Source organism: Podarcis pityusensis (genome assembly GCF_964106645.2).
Source record: "Podarcis pityusensis genome assembly, chromosome: 1".
Taxonomy (NCBI): Eukaryota; Metazoa; Chordata; class Lepidosauria; order Squamata; family Lacertidae; genus Podarcis; species Podarcis pityusensis.
In genome coordinates, this window is record NC_138028.1 from 131850627 (window position 1) to 131863254 (window position 12628).

Below are 12628 nucleotides of genomic sequence, written 5' to 3' on the forward strand. Positions count from 1 at the left end.
CCCGTGGCGGAGGGATTTGCGTGCGTGCGTATATATAAGCGCAGCGCAGGCCGAGCGCCGCCCTCTTTCCCCGACGGCCGTTGTGGTGGCTGTTGTGCGCGCGCAGCCGGTCTCTTCCCCGCCTCCCGCTCCTGAAACTTCGGCGCCATCATGGGCTTTGGGGATCTGAAATCTACCTCGGGGCTCCAGCTTCTCAACGCCTTCCTAGCCAGCAGGAGCTACATCGAGGGGTGAGCCGCCCTCCGCGCACCCCGAAATATTCACGGTTTCCGTATCCCTGTTAAACGCCAGCAGTAGGTTCCGCTTTTCCCATTCATTGGCCTTCGCTTCTTCCCGCGTAGGCCCCACGTTGCTGCACGAAGAGGGCGATTTGAATGAGGACTAGGAACTTGGCAAGTCTCTTTTGGAAACCATGCTGTCCTTTGCGCGCGCGCGCGTGAGAAAGGAGCGATAGATGGTCGTAGGTGTATCTCTTTTACACCCTACGACTGAAGCCACGTTATTCTGAGTTATTATTTTAATGTATATTAATAATAATAATTTTTATTTATACCCTGGCCAGAGCCGGGCTCAGGGCGGCTAACCCCAATAAAATCACAGTAAAAGCATAATGGGGGAAAGAGAAAGGGGGGGGGGACCAATTCAAAGTACAGGCTAAAATTCAATTTAAAATGCAGCCTCATTTTAAAGTAGCCGATAAATCTTAGCCTCTAGTCTTCCTACTTTCTGAGGGGCATCATAAGGCAAATCATGGTTACGAATACCAGTCCTAGGAGTGGTATTTGCTTTTCAGGTCAAGCTTGTCTCCCGCAGAGGCCCACATTAGTTAAAAAGAGAAGAGGGGCTTGCAGGCACAAAGGAAAGGAGAGTTCTTCAAGGCCCCAAAGCAGCCGCCTTCTAACAATGAATTTATATATGAATAGCTGCTGGTTCCTGTTCCTTTGGGTGGTGCAGGGTGCAGGCTGGTCTTTACCCCCTTCCTCAAAGATAGGCAGCGAGGCCTTGCACTATCTCTTGTTCCCCCTGCCTTCTACTTCCCTTCTGCTCTCTAGTCCCATAAATTATTCTTTTGCAGATTTTGGGCTCTAGGAGAAGTGGCTTGCCTAACAAATTGATGGTTTATGGGGCATTTGAACCAGCAGCCGTCTGATTTGCAATGCTCTTTCCAAGCCGTTGCCACGTGCCCTTTACTAACACATTTGGCCGTTGTTGGGTGGTTTTGGGATAAAGCTATTCTGGTTCTGACTTGGGCTGGGGGGTAAAAATGCAAGGATGGGTTAGAAAAGTGAATGGGAGAAAAATACAAAGATGGGTTGGAAGAGTACATGTGAGAATATGTAAGCTTAAAGTAACTTGTTCCAAGACCACATGGCAGTCTTTGTGTGTGGATCATGGGATTTGCAACCTGCCATAATGCCCAAAAGTGAGACTTTACATCATTTAAAAAATACATCAGTGCTAGATGTGTTGGGCCTACTGGGAAATGACGGGCTTTTGGAGATTCTGTATGGGCTTTTGTTGTGGTTCTTGGGTGGTAGAGTATTAAGACTCTAATCCAGAAGTAATGGATATGGTTAATTAACCATAGTTAACCATTTTGTTCAAACTGGGAAAGTGGCGGTTATCAGTTCTGGAACAATGCATGATATGAAAGTTTGAAGTTGGTCTCTTATATTGCTGGAAGCTGGCTTGTTCTGAAGCTGGTCTGGTAACCATAATTTATTGGTTCAGGGGAACAGGAAATTATAGTTAATAAGAACCTTCCTGGTTTATTTGTAGCTTGCACAGAGGGGCTTTAAACTCTTGTTCATACCTGCTTATTTGGGAGACATCTGAGTGGCTTGCTGAGATGGATTTCACTTTATATCTGTGGTGCTTCTCGTTTTGCTGAATGAAACAAATTTTAACCTGAACATGTTTTCTGTAGGTATGTCCCATCCCAAGCAGATATTGCAGTTTTTGAAGCAGTTGGTGCACCCCCTCCTCCTGAGCTGTTCCATGCCCTCCGCTGGTACAACCACATTAAGTCTTTCGACAAACAAAAGGCAAGGTAGGGCTCAATTTGCTGTCATTTACAGGTTTGTATTCAATGTAGCATTAAGCAACAGTGATTTCTCTCTTATTGCCCCCCTTTTTCTGGGAGTTCCCCCAACTCTCCAAAGCAGATTTGGAGATGGCATAAGAGGGGTGGGGAATCCCATTGTGCTAGTGCAACTATGTAATGACACCCAAAAGCTTTAGAACTCTTTTGTCCTGGACAGCCATATACAGCAGGTGGAATTGAGCTATTACAAATGTTTCATCTGCACAAGCATTCTAGCTTTTCAGACAGAACTAGTCCCCTTTTTCAGGGGGAGAGGGGAAAGTTTCATTGTACAAAGGGCTACCCATCTTGCTGTTGGATAATAATAATAATATAATTTTATATTTATATCCCGCCCTCCCCAGCCAAAGCTGGGCTCAGAGCGGCTAACATACAAGTAAGACAATGCAAAATAACGAGCAATCAATAAATTAAGATACATCCCACAGTTAATTCAAACAAGTTAAAATTAAAACTGGACAGGTTGCAATCTTCAGGTTAAAATTGAGGGCAGTTACCAACTGTTTCCACTGACATTATAAGCACCTGTGAGTGGGCTGGGAACCTCCTTCATGCTTGTTCTTATACAAGGAGAAAATGAGTCAGACTGAACCCTGACCAAAGGCCTGGCATAACAGCTCTGTCTTGCAGGCCCCGTGGAAAGATGTCAAATCCCGCAAGGCCATAGTCTCTTGTGAGAGCGCGTTCCACCAGGTCGGGGCCACAGCCGAAAAGGCCCTGGCTCTGGTTGAGGCCAGTCTGATCTCTGGGGCCCAGAATCCTTAGGATGTTGTTATTTGCAGACTGTAAGGTCCTCTGGGGCAAGGTTAAAACCAGCACCTTAAACCTGATCCTGTACTCCACCGGAAGCCATTGCAGCTGGTATAGCACTGGGTGAATGTGATCCCACAGCGAGGACCCCGTAAGGATTCTCGCCATGGTATTCTGCACCCCCTGGAGTTTCTGGGTCAGTTTCAAGGGCAGAGTTACAGTAATAAAGCCTGGAGGTGACCGTCACATGGATCACAGTGACGAGGTTGGGGCGAGAGAGGTAACGGACCAATTAGTACATCAAAAATGTTACAAATTTTTACAAAAATGGTACAAAGCGTGTCATAATGGCCAGTTACGTGATTAAGTTTCTGTTGCCTTAATGGACCTTATACTTGCTGTAGTGTATATAGGTGGGACTATGGTCTAAACCAGGGTTAGTCAACCTTTTTATACCTACCGCCCACTAATGCATCTTTTTTTATGGTAAAAAATCCTTACCGCCCACCAGTGCTTGATGGAAGGATTAGCTTGTGCCATAGAACCCCTACCGCCCACCTAGAAAAGCCCACTAGTGGGCAGTAGGGACCAGGTTGACAACCCCTGGTCTAAACCATTGAGCCTCTTGGTCTTGCCAACCTGAAGGTCGGTGGTTCGACTCCAAGGGACAGGGTGAGCTCCCGTTGCTCTGTCCCAGCTTCTGCCAACCTAGTAATTCTAAAGCACACCAGTGCAAGTAGATAAATAGGTACCACTGTGGCGGGAAGGTAAATGGTGTTTCCGTGCACTTGTCATGGTGTCCCATTGCACCAGAAGCGGTTTAGTCATGCTGGCCATATGACCCAGAAAAGCTGTCTGCGGACAAATCCTTCTCCCTTAGCCTGAAAACGAGATGAGTGCCGCAACCCCATAGTCACCTTTGACTGCACTTAACCGTCCAGGAGTCCTTTACCTTTACTTTTATATAGCACACATACACTGTGTGAAGTGCATAAATTAAAACCAGACTAATTCAGCATGATTCAAATCTGCTAAACCTCGGGGAATCAGGATGTTTTTGGAATGGCTTAGTGAAAACATTCAGATGGCTCACCCCATGATCCCTGGCTGAGCATTATGTTTGAACCAGGAATCATGGTTTGTTTTGCTCCAGACTAGATTTGCCTGAGTGAAACAACAATCCCTGGTTTGGACATAATGCTAAGCTAGGGAAAATGGTTGGTTACTTGCACTAGGGGCAGCTATGTATGCATTACTGTAGCATGCAAACTGAAGCAGAATCTTGTAGCACCCTAATTTATTTGTGATAATTATTGTGAAAATAATAAAAAACAAAGCTAAGCCACAATAATGCCAACTCCAAATCTCATATGTAAGGGGAAATGTGAAAACCATTTTACCCATTTTTTTTTATTTTTTTTAAGAATGTTATTGCGCACAAACAATGCTTCTCCTGGAAACAGGTCTTCACATACAGTGACTTTTCTCTGTTCCCGCCATGTGTTCTTCAGTCCCTTTTTAAAAAAGCTTTCTATCAATGAAAAGTCAGAGCTGCCAGACAGATTTTGTTGTTGTTTAGTCTATTGTGTCCGACTCTTCGTGACCCCCTGGACCTGAGAACGCCAGGCACTCTTGTCTTCCACTGCCTCCCGCAGTTTGGTCAGACTCATAAACAGGTCTCTTAAACGGGTGACGTGCAAGGATTAGAGTCAGTGTGATTATCGCCAAAGTTTTGCAATCTGATTTCCAGAAATCCCACCCTCTTTGATGTTGTTGTTGTTTAGTCGTTTAGTTGTGTCTGACACTTCGTGACCCCCTGGACCAGAGCACGCCAGGCACCTGTCTTCCACTGCCTCCCGCAGTTTGGTCAGACTCATGCTGGTAGCTTCGAGAACACTATCCAACCACCTCGTCCTCGGTCGTCCCCTTCTCCTTGTGCCCTCCATCTTTCCCAACATCAGGGTCTTTTCCAGGGAGTCTTCTCTTCTCATGAGGCGGCCAAATATTGGAGCCTCAGCTTCAGGATCTGTCCTTCCAGTGAGCACTCAGGGCTGATTTCCTTAAGAATGGGTAGGTTTGATCTTTTTGCAGTCCATGGGACTCTCAAGTGTCTCCTCCAGCACCACAATTCAAAAACATCAATTCTTCGGCGATCAGCCTTCTTTATGGTCCAGCTCTCACTTCCATACATCACTACTGGGCAAACCATTGCTTTAACTATACGGACTTTTGTTGGCAAGGTGATGTCTTTGCTTTTTAAGATGCTGTCTAGGTTTGTCATCGTTTTCTCCCAAGAAGCAGGCGTCTTTTGATTTCGTGACTGCTGTCCTCATCTGCCGTGATCATGGAGCCCAAGAAGGTAAATCTGTCACTGCCTTCATTTCTTCCCCTTCTGTTTGCCAGGAGGTGATGGGACCAGTGGGCATGAACCCCCCCCCCAATAGTTTGCTGTGGTCGACAGAGTCAAATGCTTTTGCATAGTCAATGAAGCAGAAGTAGATGTTTTTCTGGAATTCTCTAGCTTTCTCTATAATCCAGCGCATGTTTGCAATTTGGTCTCTGGTTCCTCTGCCTCTTCTAAATCCAGCTTGCACTTCTGGGAGTTCTCGGTCCACATACTGCTTAAGCCTGCCTTGTAGAATTTTAAGCATAACCTTGCTAGCGTGTGAAATGAGTGCAATTGTGCGGTAGTTGGAGCATTCTTTGGCACTGCCCTTTTTTGGGATTTGGGTTTTGACTGATTTCCAGTCCTCTGGCCATTGCTGAGTTTTCCAAACTTGCTGGCATATTGAATGTAGCACCTTAACAGCATCATCTTTTAAGATTTTAAATAGTTCAGCTGGAATGTCATCACTTCCACTGGCCTTGTTATTTGCAGTGCTTTCTAAGGCACATTTGACTTCACTCTGCAGGATTTCAGGCTCAAGGTCAACAGCCATACAATCTGGGGTGTCTGGGACATCTTTTTGGTATAATCCCTCTGTGTATTCTTACCACCTCTTCTTGATGTCTTCTGCTTCTGTTGGTCCTTACCACTTTTGTCCTTTATCATATCCATCTTTGTGTGAAACATTCCTTTCATGTTTTCAATTTTCTTGAATAGATCTCTGGTTGGAGAAGTAACCAGCAACCCCCTCCAGTATCTCTGCCAAGAAAATTCCATGGACAATAACATCAGGCATATAAAAGTCATGACGTTGGAAGATGAGCCCCTCAGGTCAGAAGGCGTCCAACATGCTACTAAGGAAGAGCGGAGGACAAGGACAAGTAGATCCAGAGCTGATAAAGCGGGTGGGACAAAGCCAAAAGGACACTCAGTTGTGGATGTGCCTGGAAATGAAAAGAAAGCCGAACGCCTTAAAGGAAAATATTGCATAGGCACCTGGAATGTAAGATCCATGGACCATAGTAAGCTGGATGTGGTCAAACAGGAGATGGCAAGAATAAATATTGACATCTTGGGCATCAGTGAACTAAAATGGACCGGAGTGGGCGAATTCAGTTCGGATGACCATCATATCTACTACTGTGGTCAAGAATCCCATAGAATAAATGGAGTGGCCTTCATAGTCAACAAAAGAGTCGCGAGATTGATACTCGGATACAATCTCAAAAATGATAGAATGATCTCGATACGATTCCAAGGCAGACCTTTGCACACCACAGTAATACAAGTTTATGCACCAGCTACCGATGCTGAAGAAACTGAAATTGACCAATTCTATGAAGACTTACAATGCCTTCTAAAACTGACACCAAAGAAGGATGTTCTTCTCATTATGGGGGATTGGAATGCTAAAGTAGGGGATCAAGAGATAAAAGGAACAACTGGCAAGTTCGGCCTTGGAGTCCAAGACGATGCAGGGCAAAGGCTAATAAAGTTCTGTCAAAAGAACAAGCTGGTCATCACAAACACTCTTTTCGAACAACACAGGAGACGACTCTACACATGGAAATCACCAGATGGGCAGCATCGAGATCAGATTGATTATATTCTCTGTAGCCAAAGATTGAGAAGCTCTATAGAGTCAGCAAAAACAAGACCTGGAGCTGACTGTGGTTCAGATCATCAGCTTCTTATAGCACAATTCAAGCTTAAACTGAAAGCAGGGAAAACCACTGGGCCAGTAAGAGACAATCTAAATCAAATCCCTTATGAATACACAGTGGAAGCGAGAAGCAGATTTAAAGATTCAGATTTGGTGGACAGAGTGCCTGAAGAACAATGGATGGAGGCTCGTAACATTATACAGGAGGCAGCAACGAAAACAATCCCAATGACAAGGAAATGCAAGAAAGCAACGTGGCTGTCCAATGAGGCCTTACAAATAGCGGGGGAGAGAAGGCAAGCAAAATGCGAGGGAGATCGTGAAAGATACAGGAAATTGAACGCAGATTTCCAGAGAAAAGCAAGGAGAGACAAGAGGGCCTTCTTAAACGAGCAGTGCGAAAAAGACAACTTAAGGCATGAATTATATACTTGTATCAGTGCAGGCTATTCCTTGTACAGTAAAGATCTAATCGAGAATGACATGAAATTGCTGTAACTCCTGCTCCTCAGAAATAAGTTGGTGCATATAGAATAAACCTGTGAAATTGAGTGTTGTGTACCCTATTCAAATTTTTCAGGCAGCAGGTGGAGCTCTTCCAATGTTTTTCAAAAGGTTTTATTCCCTTTTCCCCTCCCCCAAATTAAAAACACTTCTGGCTAGCGTTGCATGGGAATATGGCTGTTTTAAGAGAACTCCAGGCTTGTGACAAAACACTTAATCATACTCAGTGGCTGGGCTTAATGAACTGACAGGCAGCGGTGAGATGGAGGGCACCTCAGGTTGGCCATTTATGAAGAGTCAGGCTTAGAACTGCGGCTTTTGCGTGGTGATCCCTTGGCCGCAAGCGCACAAGCAGTTTGCCAGAGCAGCTGCGAATCCAGGTTCCGGCCAAAGATTTATGATGGTTGGGAGAGAATACGGGGGGGGGGGGGATAGCAGAAGGAAATATTATATCCCGGTTAGACAACTTGCTTAGGTCTGGTCCTTTTCATGCGGCAGACTGATGTGAAGGAATGGACTGTACCACTTTAGGCTCCGGGGGGCGGTATCATCTTCGTTATTCCTCTGCTAAGAACTCCCTGGAATTCGACGTGGAACATAGCAGGGACAGGGCTGAATTGGAATCTTTCTGCTCTAAGAAAGATTTATTTGCAGTGAGTCTTTTCAAAAATGGGAGAGCACATACGCTTCATTATAATATAATAATAAATGAGCACATTTGGGTAAAAAGATTTCAGTTCATTCTATCACCTTATTCGAACCTCATTCTGTGGCAGGCATAAACCCAATCTCCCATGCTTGCATGTTTGATTTAGTGACTAGCCCGTTGGGTAAAGTAAAGGGGCCCCTGACCATTAGGTCCAGTCGTGACTGACTCTGGGATTGTGGTTCTCATCTCGCTTTATTGGCCAAGGGAGCCGGCATTTGTCCGCAGACAGCTTCCGAGTCATGTGGCCAGCATGACAAAGCCGCTTCTGGCAAACCAGAGCAGCGCATGGAAACGCCATTTACCTTCCTGCTGGAGTGGTACCTATTTATCTACTTGCACTTTGACGTGCTTTGGAACTGCTAGGTGGACAGGAGCAGGAACCGAGCAACAGGAGCTCACCCCGTCGTAGGGATTCAAACCGCTGACCTTCTGATCGGCAAGTCCTAGGCTCTGTGGTTTAACCCACAGCGCCACCCGCATCCCTGCCCGTTGGGTAGCAGGTGCTTTTTCAGCTGGCATCTGGTATCTTGCCTCTGAAATGTCTCCATGGTTAAGTGGTGGCTGGTTTGTTAATTAGTTGCCCAAACTGGGACACACTTTTGCAATTTAATTCTGGGTCGTATGTAGTTAGTAGAAGGGCACCATATAAGTTCTGTCTGGGTTTTTTTTTTCCTAGTCTGCCTGGAGTGAAGAAGGCGTTGGGAAAATATGGCCCTTCAGATGTTGAGGACTCAACAGGCACAGGCGGAGACAGCAAAGATGACGATGACATTGATCTCTTTGGCTCTGATGAAGAGGAGGTATCCAGAATGTTTTTTCTTTCAGTTTCCAGTTGCAGAGAGGTCTCATGAGCCCACATGCATTTAAACAAAAAAGAACCTGGCAACATGATGAACAAAACCAAATCACCATCTTTCGGCTGAAAACATGATGATTTGTTTTACCTGACCTGTCCAGTTATACTTGATCACTGTTTGGGAACAGTTGCTTTCTTTTGTCCAACACAGTCTCTTTCTTTTCATAGGAAAGTGAAGAAGCAAAAAGATTAAGGGAGGAGCGGCTTGCTCAGTATGAATCAAAGAAATCCAAAAGTACGTTATCCAACTCCTTCGCCTTTGAATTTATGCACTTTGAATTGCTTTTTTGATTAAGGTTATTGTGAATTAAAATCAGTATAAATAAGTGACAGCGGAACTTTCTTCCAGCTATTTCCAAAGTGTCCTAATAAGTTTTGAGTTAAAATTCCTAGTTTTGACCAATGTTTTTTCCAGGCTGTGGAATAGAAGCCATAGGAAACAATTGTTTACAATCAAATCCTGTGCTGTGTTGCTGAAGGGGAAATTCTGACTCCTAATTCTAACCAATGCAGGATCCCACAGCTACTGGCCTGAAACTGCTCTGTACTGTAGCAGTTGCAGTATTCCAACTGTGGGAGATTAGCAGTTACACTATGCAATGCTCCTTTCTCCACCAGGGAAGAGAATTTCAGTGTAACAGACAGGACCGTGTCTTCCACACTTCGTATTCTTGTAATAGCCTAGTTGGATAGAGAAATCAATGTTCCGTTTAGCAGTACTTAACGTTTCTGTAATGTATTACGCCTCTGTGTAATCTTTTTTTTAATGCTTTTCTTAACCAGTATAGGTTAAACTTGCAACTAGGTGCATTTGTAGAGAATTCCTGGTTTTAATCGGAACACTCTGTTTTGCTGCTTTTCCTGAGCTATCCTTTGGTTTCTCTAGAGCCAGCGCTCGTTGCCAAGTCATCCCTCTTGTTGGACGTGAAACCTTGGGATGATGAGACGGACATGGGCAAATTAGAAGAGTGTGTCAGAAGTATTCAGGCGGATGGCCTTGTTTGGGGATCTTGTAAGTAACTGGCCGACAATAGGAGGCTCATAGCTCTCTGGCAGAGCACACAGTTTATATGCATAACATCTCGCTCGATTCAGATGGCTCTTAAATTGTAGTCCGAAGGACTTGATGGTGCCACTTACTTCAATTCCCAGGGCAGTGGAACCTTGCAAGTAAGAAGATCTGGAGAGCTTCCAGTGGGTGGGCTTCAGACTGCTACAGCTGCATACGGCCTCCCAGTAGTTCTCTGAGTTTGAGAGAGTAAAATTTTGGCGTTCCATCACAGCTGTTGAATAGATCGTGGGGTCCAGAATGGCTGACGTAATGGGCTCCACAATCACATTCCATTTGTGCATTTGACAGGCGGGGGGTTGCATCTAAATATTTGCCCCCTTGGAGGAAGGTTGGGGAAAAGGAAGGGTAAGAAACCATCTCCACTAGCGGAGGGGTAGCACTGCCAGGGTGGTGCTTGTATGTAGCAGGCACCGAATACATGTGTGCAAAGCAATTCTTCTAATGCGCAGCCCTTTGAAACAGCAAGGATTTTGCCCTTTGCAGAAAAATCTAGAAAAACCTGGTGAACTGGATGAACTCTGAACTCCCACAAACACCCTGTCCTCATTTTCTTTGTGATGTATTCAACAGTTAAAGAAGTGATTTGATGAAGGTATCTGTGGCTGGGGAAACCCAGCCAGATGAGCGGAGTATAAATAGAATTATATTCCCTCAAAGATAATAATGTCTCACTTCCCCACTGTCAGTCTAGGAGAACGGACTCCTTTAATCTGTTCCCTTTATGGTCAGGGGTATGTAGCTTCCACTTTGAGGGCCTAATCCTGCCCCCCCCCCAAAGATCCTACCAATTTTGGCAGCAACTAGAGCAGGCAGATGCCAGCACCCTGATGGGGATGCAAATTGCCCCTCCCCCCAGTCAGATTGAGCATTTGATGAGCAAGGAGGAGGCAGTGATTCTCCTCAGCTGATCTGCATGGGAAAGCTGGGGGGGGGCAAGCAGGTGAATGAGAGTGTGGGGTGGCAGCACCCACTTCTGGGCACATCCATTGCTGGGTGGGGCCTCCACAGGGTTGATCCAAGGGTGGACGTGGTCCTTGAGCCAAAAGTTAGATGCCCCTTTTCCTTTTTTAAAAAAGTCTACTTTTTCCCCCTTTTGCATTCCACCGTGGGGGAATGTAAATGTTCACAGCTTGCTTGTGTATTAGCTGTTGCAGAGAGGTCAGGTTTAGGCCACTGGCTATGCTTTCTCCCCATCAGAAGCCCCGACAGCAGCCAAGATTATGATGGGGCGAAATTCTTGTCAGTCCATAACCCTGAGTTTGCCTAGATAGAAAAGAGGCGGAACCTCGCTTCTCACAGCTCTTTTGATTGCTTTCTAGCCAAACTGGTTCCAGTTGGTTATGGAATCAAGAAACTTCAGATTCAGTGTGTGGTTGAAGACGATAAAGTTGGAACCGATATGCTGGAAGAGAGGATCACTGCATTTGAGGATTATGTTCAGTCCATGGATGTGGCTGCTTTCAACAAAATCTAAGCCCCAATAGCACCAGGAATAAAACATTTGCAACACTCGAGGCTTTTGTGTGTGTTTTGTATGTCCCAAACTGCCGTTTAAAATAATGGCCTTGTAGCTAGGGGTGATGGGAGTTGTAGTTCAACATCTGGGGACCCACAGGTTGAGAAAGGCTGGTGTAGATCATGGATAGGCAAACTAAGGCCCAGTCGACTTCTCAATCCGGCCCACTGACAGTCCAGGAATCGGCGTGTTTTTACATGAGTAGAATGTGTGCTTTTATTTAAAATGCATCTCTGGGTTATTTGTGGGGCATAGGAATTCGTTCATTTCCCCAAAATATAGTCCAGCCCCCCACGAGGTCTGAGGGAGAGTGGATCGGCCCCCTGCTGAAAATGTTCGCTGACCCCTGATGTACTAAGCTAGGTGGAGGAAAGGGCCTGATTTGGTATAACACGGCTTCCTCTTGTTCCCACTGCTCAGAGAGGAAAGTGAACTCCACTGTGCTAGGACAAGATAACAAAATTGGGGGACGTGGGTAGCGCTGTGGTCTAAACCACTGAGCCTCTTGGGCTTGCAGATCAGAAGGTTGGCGGTTCGAATCTCTAACAGGGTAAGCTCCCATTGCTCTGTTCAAAAGCACACCAGTGCAAGCAGATAAATAGCTACCACTGTGGCAGGAAGGTAGATGGCGTTTCCGTGCACTCTGGTTTCCGTCACGGTGTCCCGTTGCACCAGAAGCGGTTTAGTCATGCTGGCCACATGACCTGGAAAGCTGTCTGTGGGCAAATGCCGGCTCCCTCTGCCTGAAAGGGAAATGAGTGCCGCAGCCCCATAGTCGCCTTTGGCTGGACTTAACCATCCAGTGGTCCTTTATCTTTTACCTTACAAACTTGGATAGTTGACTAGGCTACAGCAGTGGAATACTCCTGGGAGGATACTTTCCAGGGATAACATGAGGGAGACCATTGTTTTAGGCTTGATTGTCTAGAGCAAGACTTGATGTTACCATAGTGGGTTTTTTACCATGGCATTGCTTCTTCCATTTGTAGGGTGTTTGGTGCAAAACGACACAATTCAAAGGGGTCTCGTGCAACTTTTGGCATTGGCTCCAAGGCTCTGGGTGCTAAA

At 45.7% G+C, this 12628-nt stretch overlaps 1 protein-coding gene across 3 annotated transcripts; it reads left to right on the top strand.

Annotated features, from left to right (window-relative positions):
* Positions 1–32: 32 nt before the first annotated feature.
* On the top strand, positions 33–11558 carry EEF1B2 (eukaryotic translation elongation factor 1 beta 2). 3 transcript variants are annotated; one of them, XM_081016882.1, is made up of 7 exons: positions 33–230; positions 1928–2050; positions 5958–7319; positions 8793–8916; positions 9141–9207; positions 9859–9984; positions 11364–11558. In XM_081016882.1, the coding sequence occupies exons 1-7, from the start codon at positions 151–153 to the stop codon at positions 11516–11518; spliced, it is 2037 nt and encodes a 678-aa protein (XP_080873008.1). In that variant the 5' UTR covers positions 33–150; the 3' UTR covers positions 11519–11558. The 3 variants fall into 3 exon arrangements, with proteins under 3 accessions (XP_080873008.1, XP_080873010.1, XP_080873009.1); XM_081016883.1 differs by lacking the exon at positions 33–230 and adding an exon at positions 246–392; XM_081016884.1 differs by lacking the exon at positions 5958–7319 and having other exon boundaries at positions 55–230.
* Positions 11559–12628: the final 1070 nt, after the last annotated feature.

What these genes read in the sequence shown, in the direction of transcription:
- EEF1B2 (XM_081016882.1), top strand. Translation starts at nt 151, where the DNA reads ATGGGCTTTGGGGATCTGAAATCTACCTCGGGGCTCCAGCTTCTCAAC. An exon ending in TGCGAAAAAGACAACTTAAG is followed by an intron (nt 7,320 to 8,792) that starts GCATGAATTATA and finishes TTTTTTTCCTAG; the next exon opens with TCTGCCTGGAGTGAAGAAGG. An exon ending in TGGCCTTGTTTGGGGATCTT is followed by an intron (nt 9,985 to 11,363) that starts GTAAGTAACTGG and finishes ATTGCTTTCTAG; the next exon opens with CCAAACTGGTTCCAGTTGGT.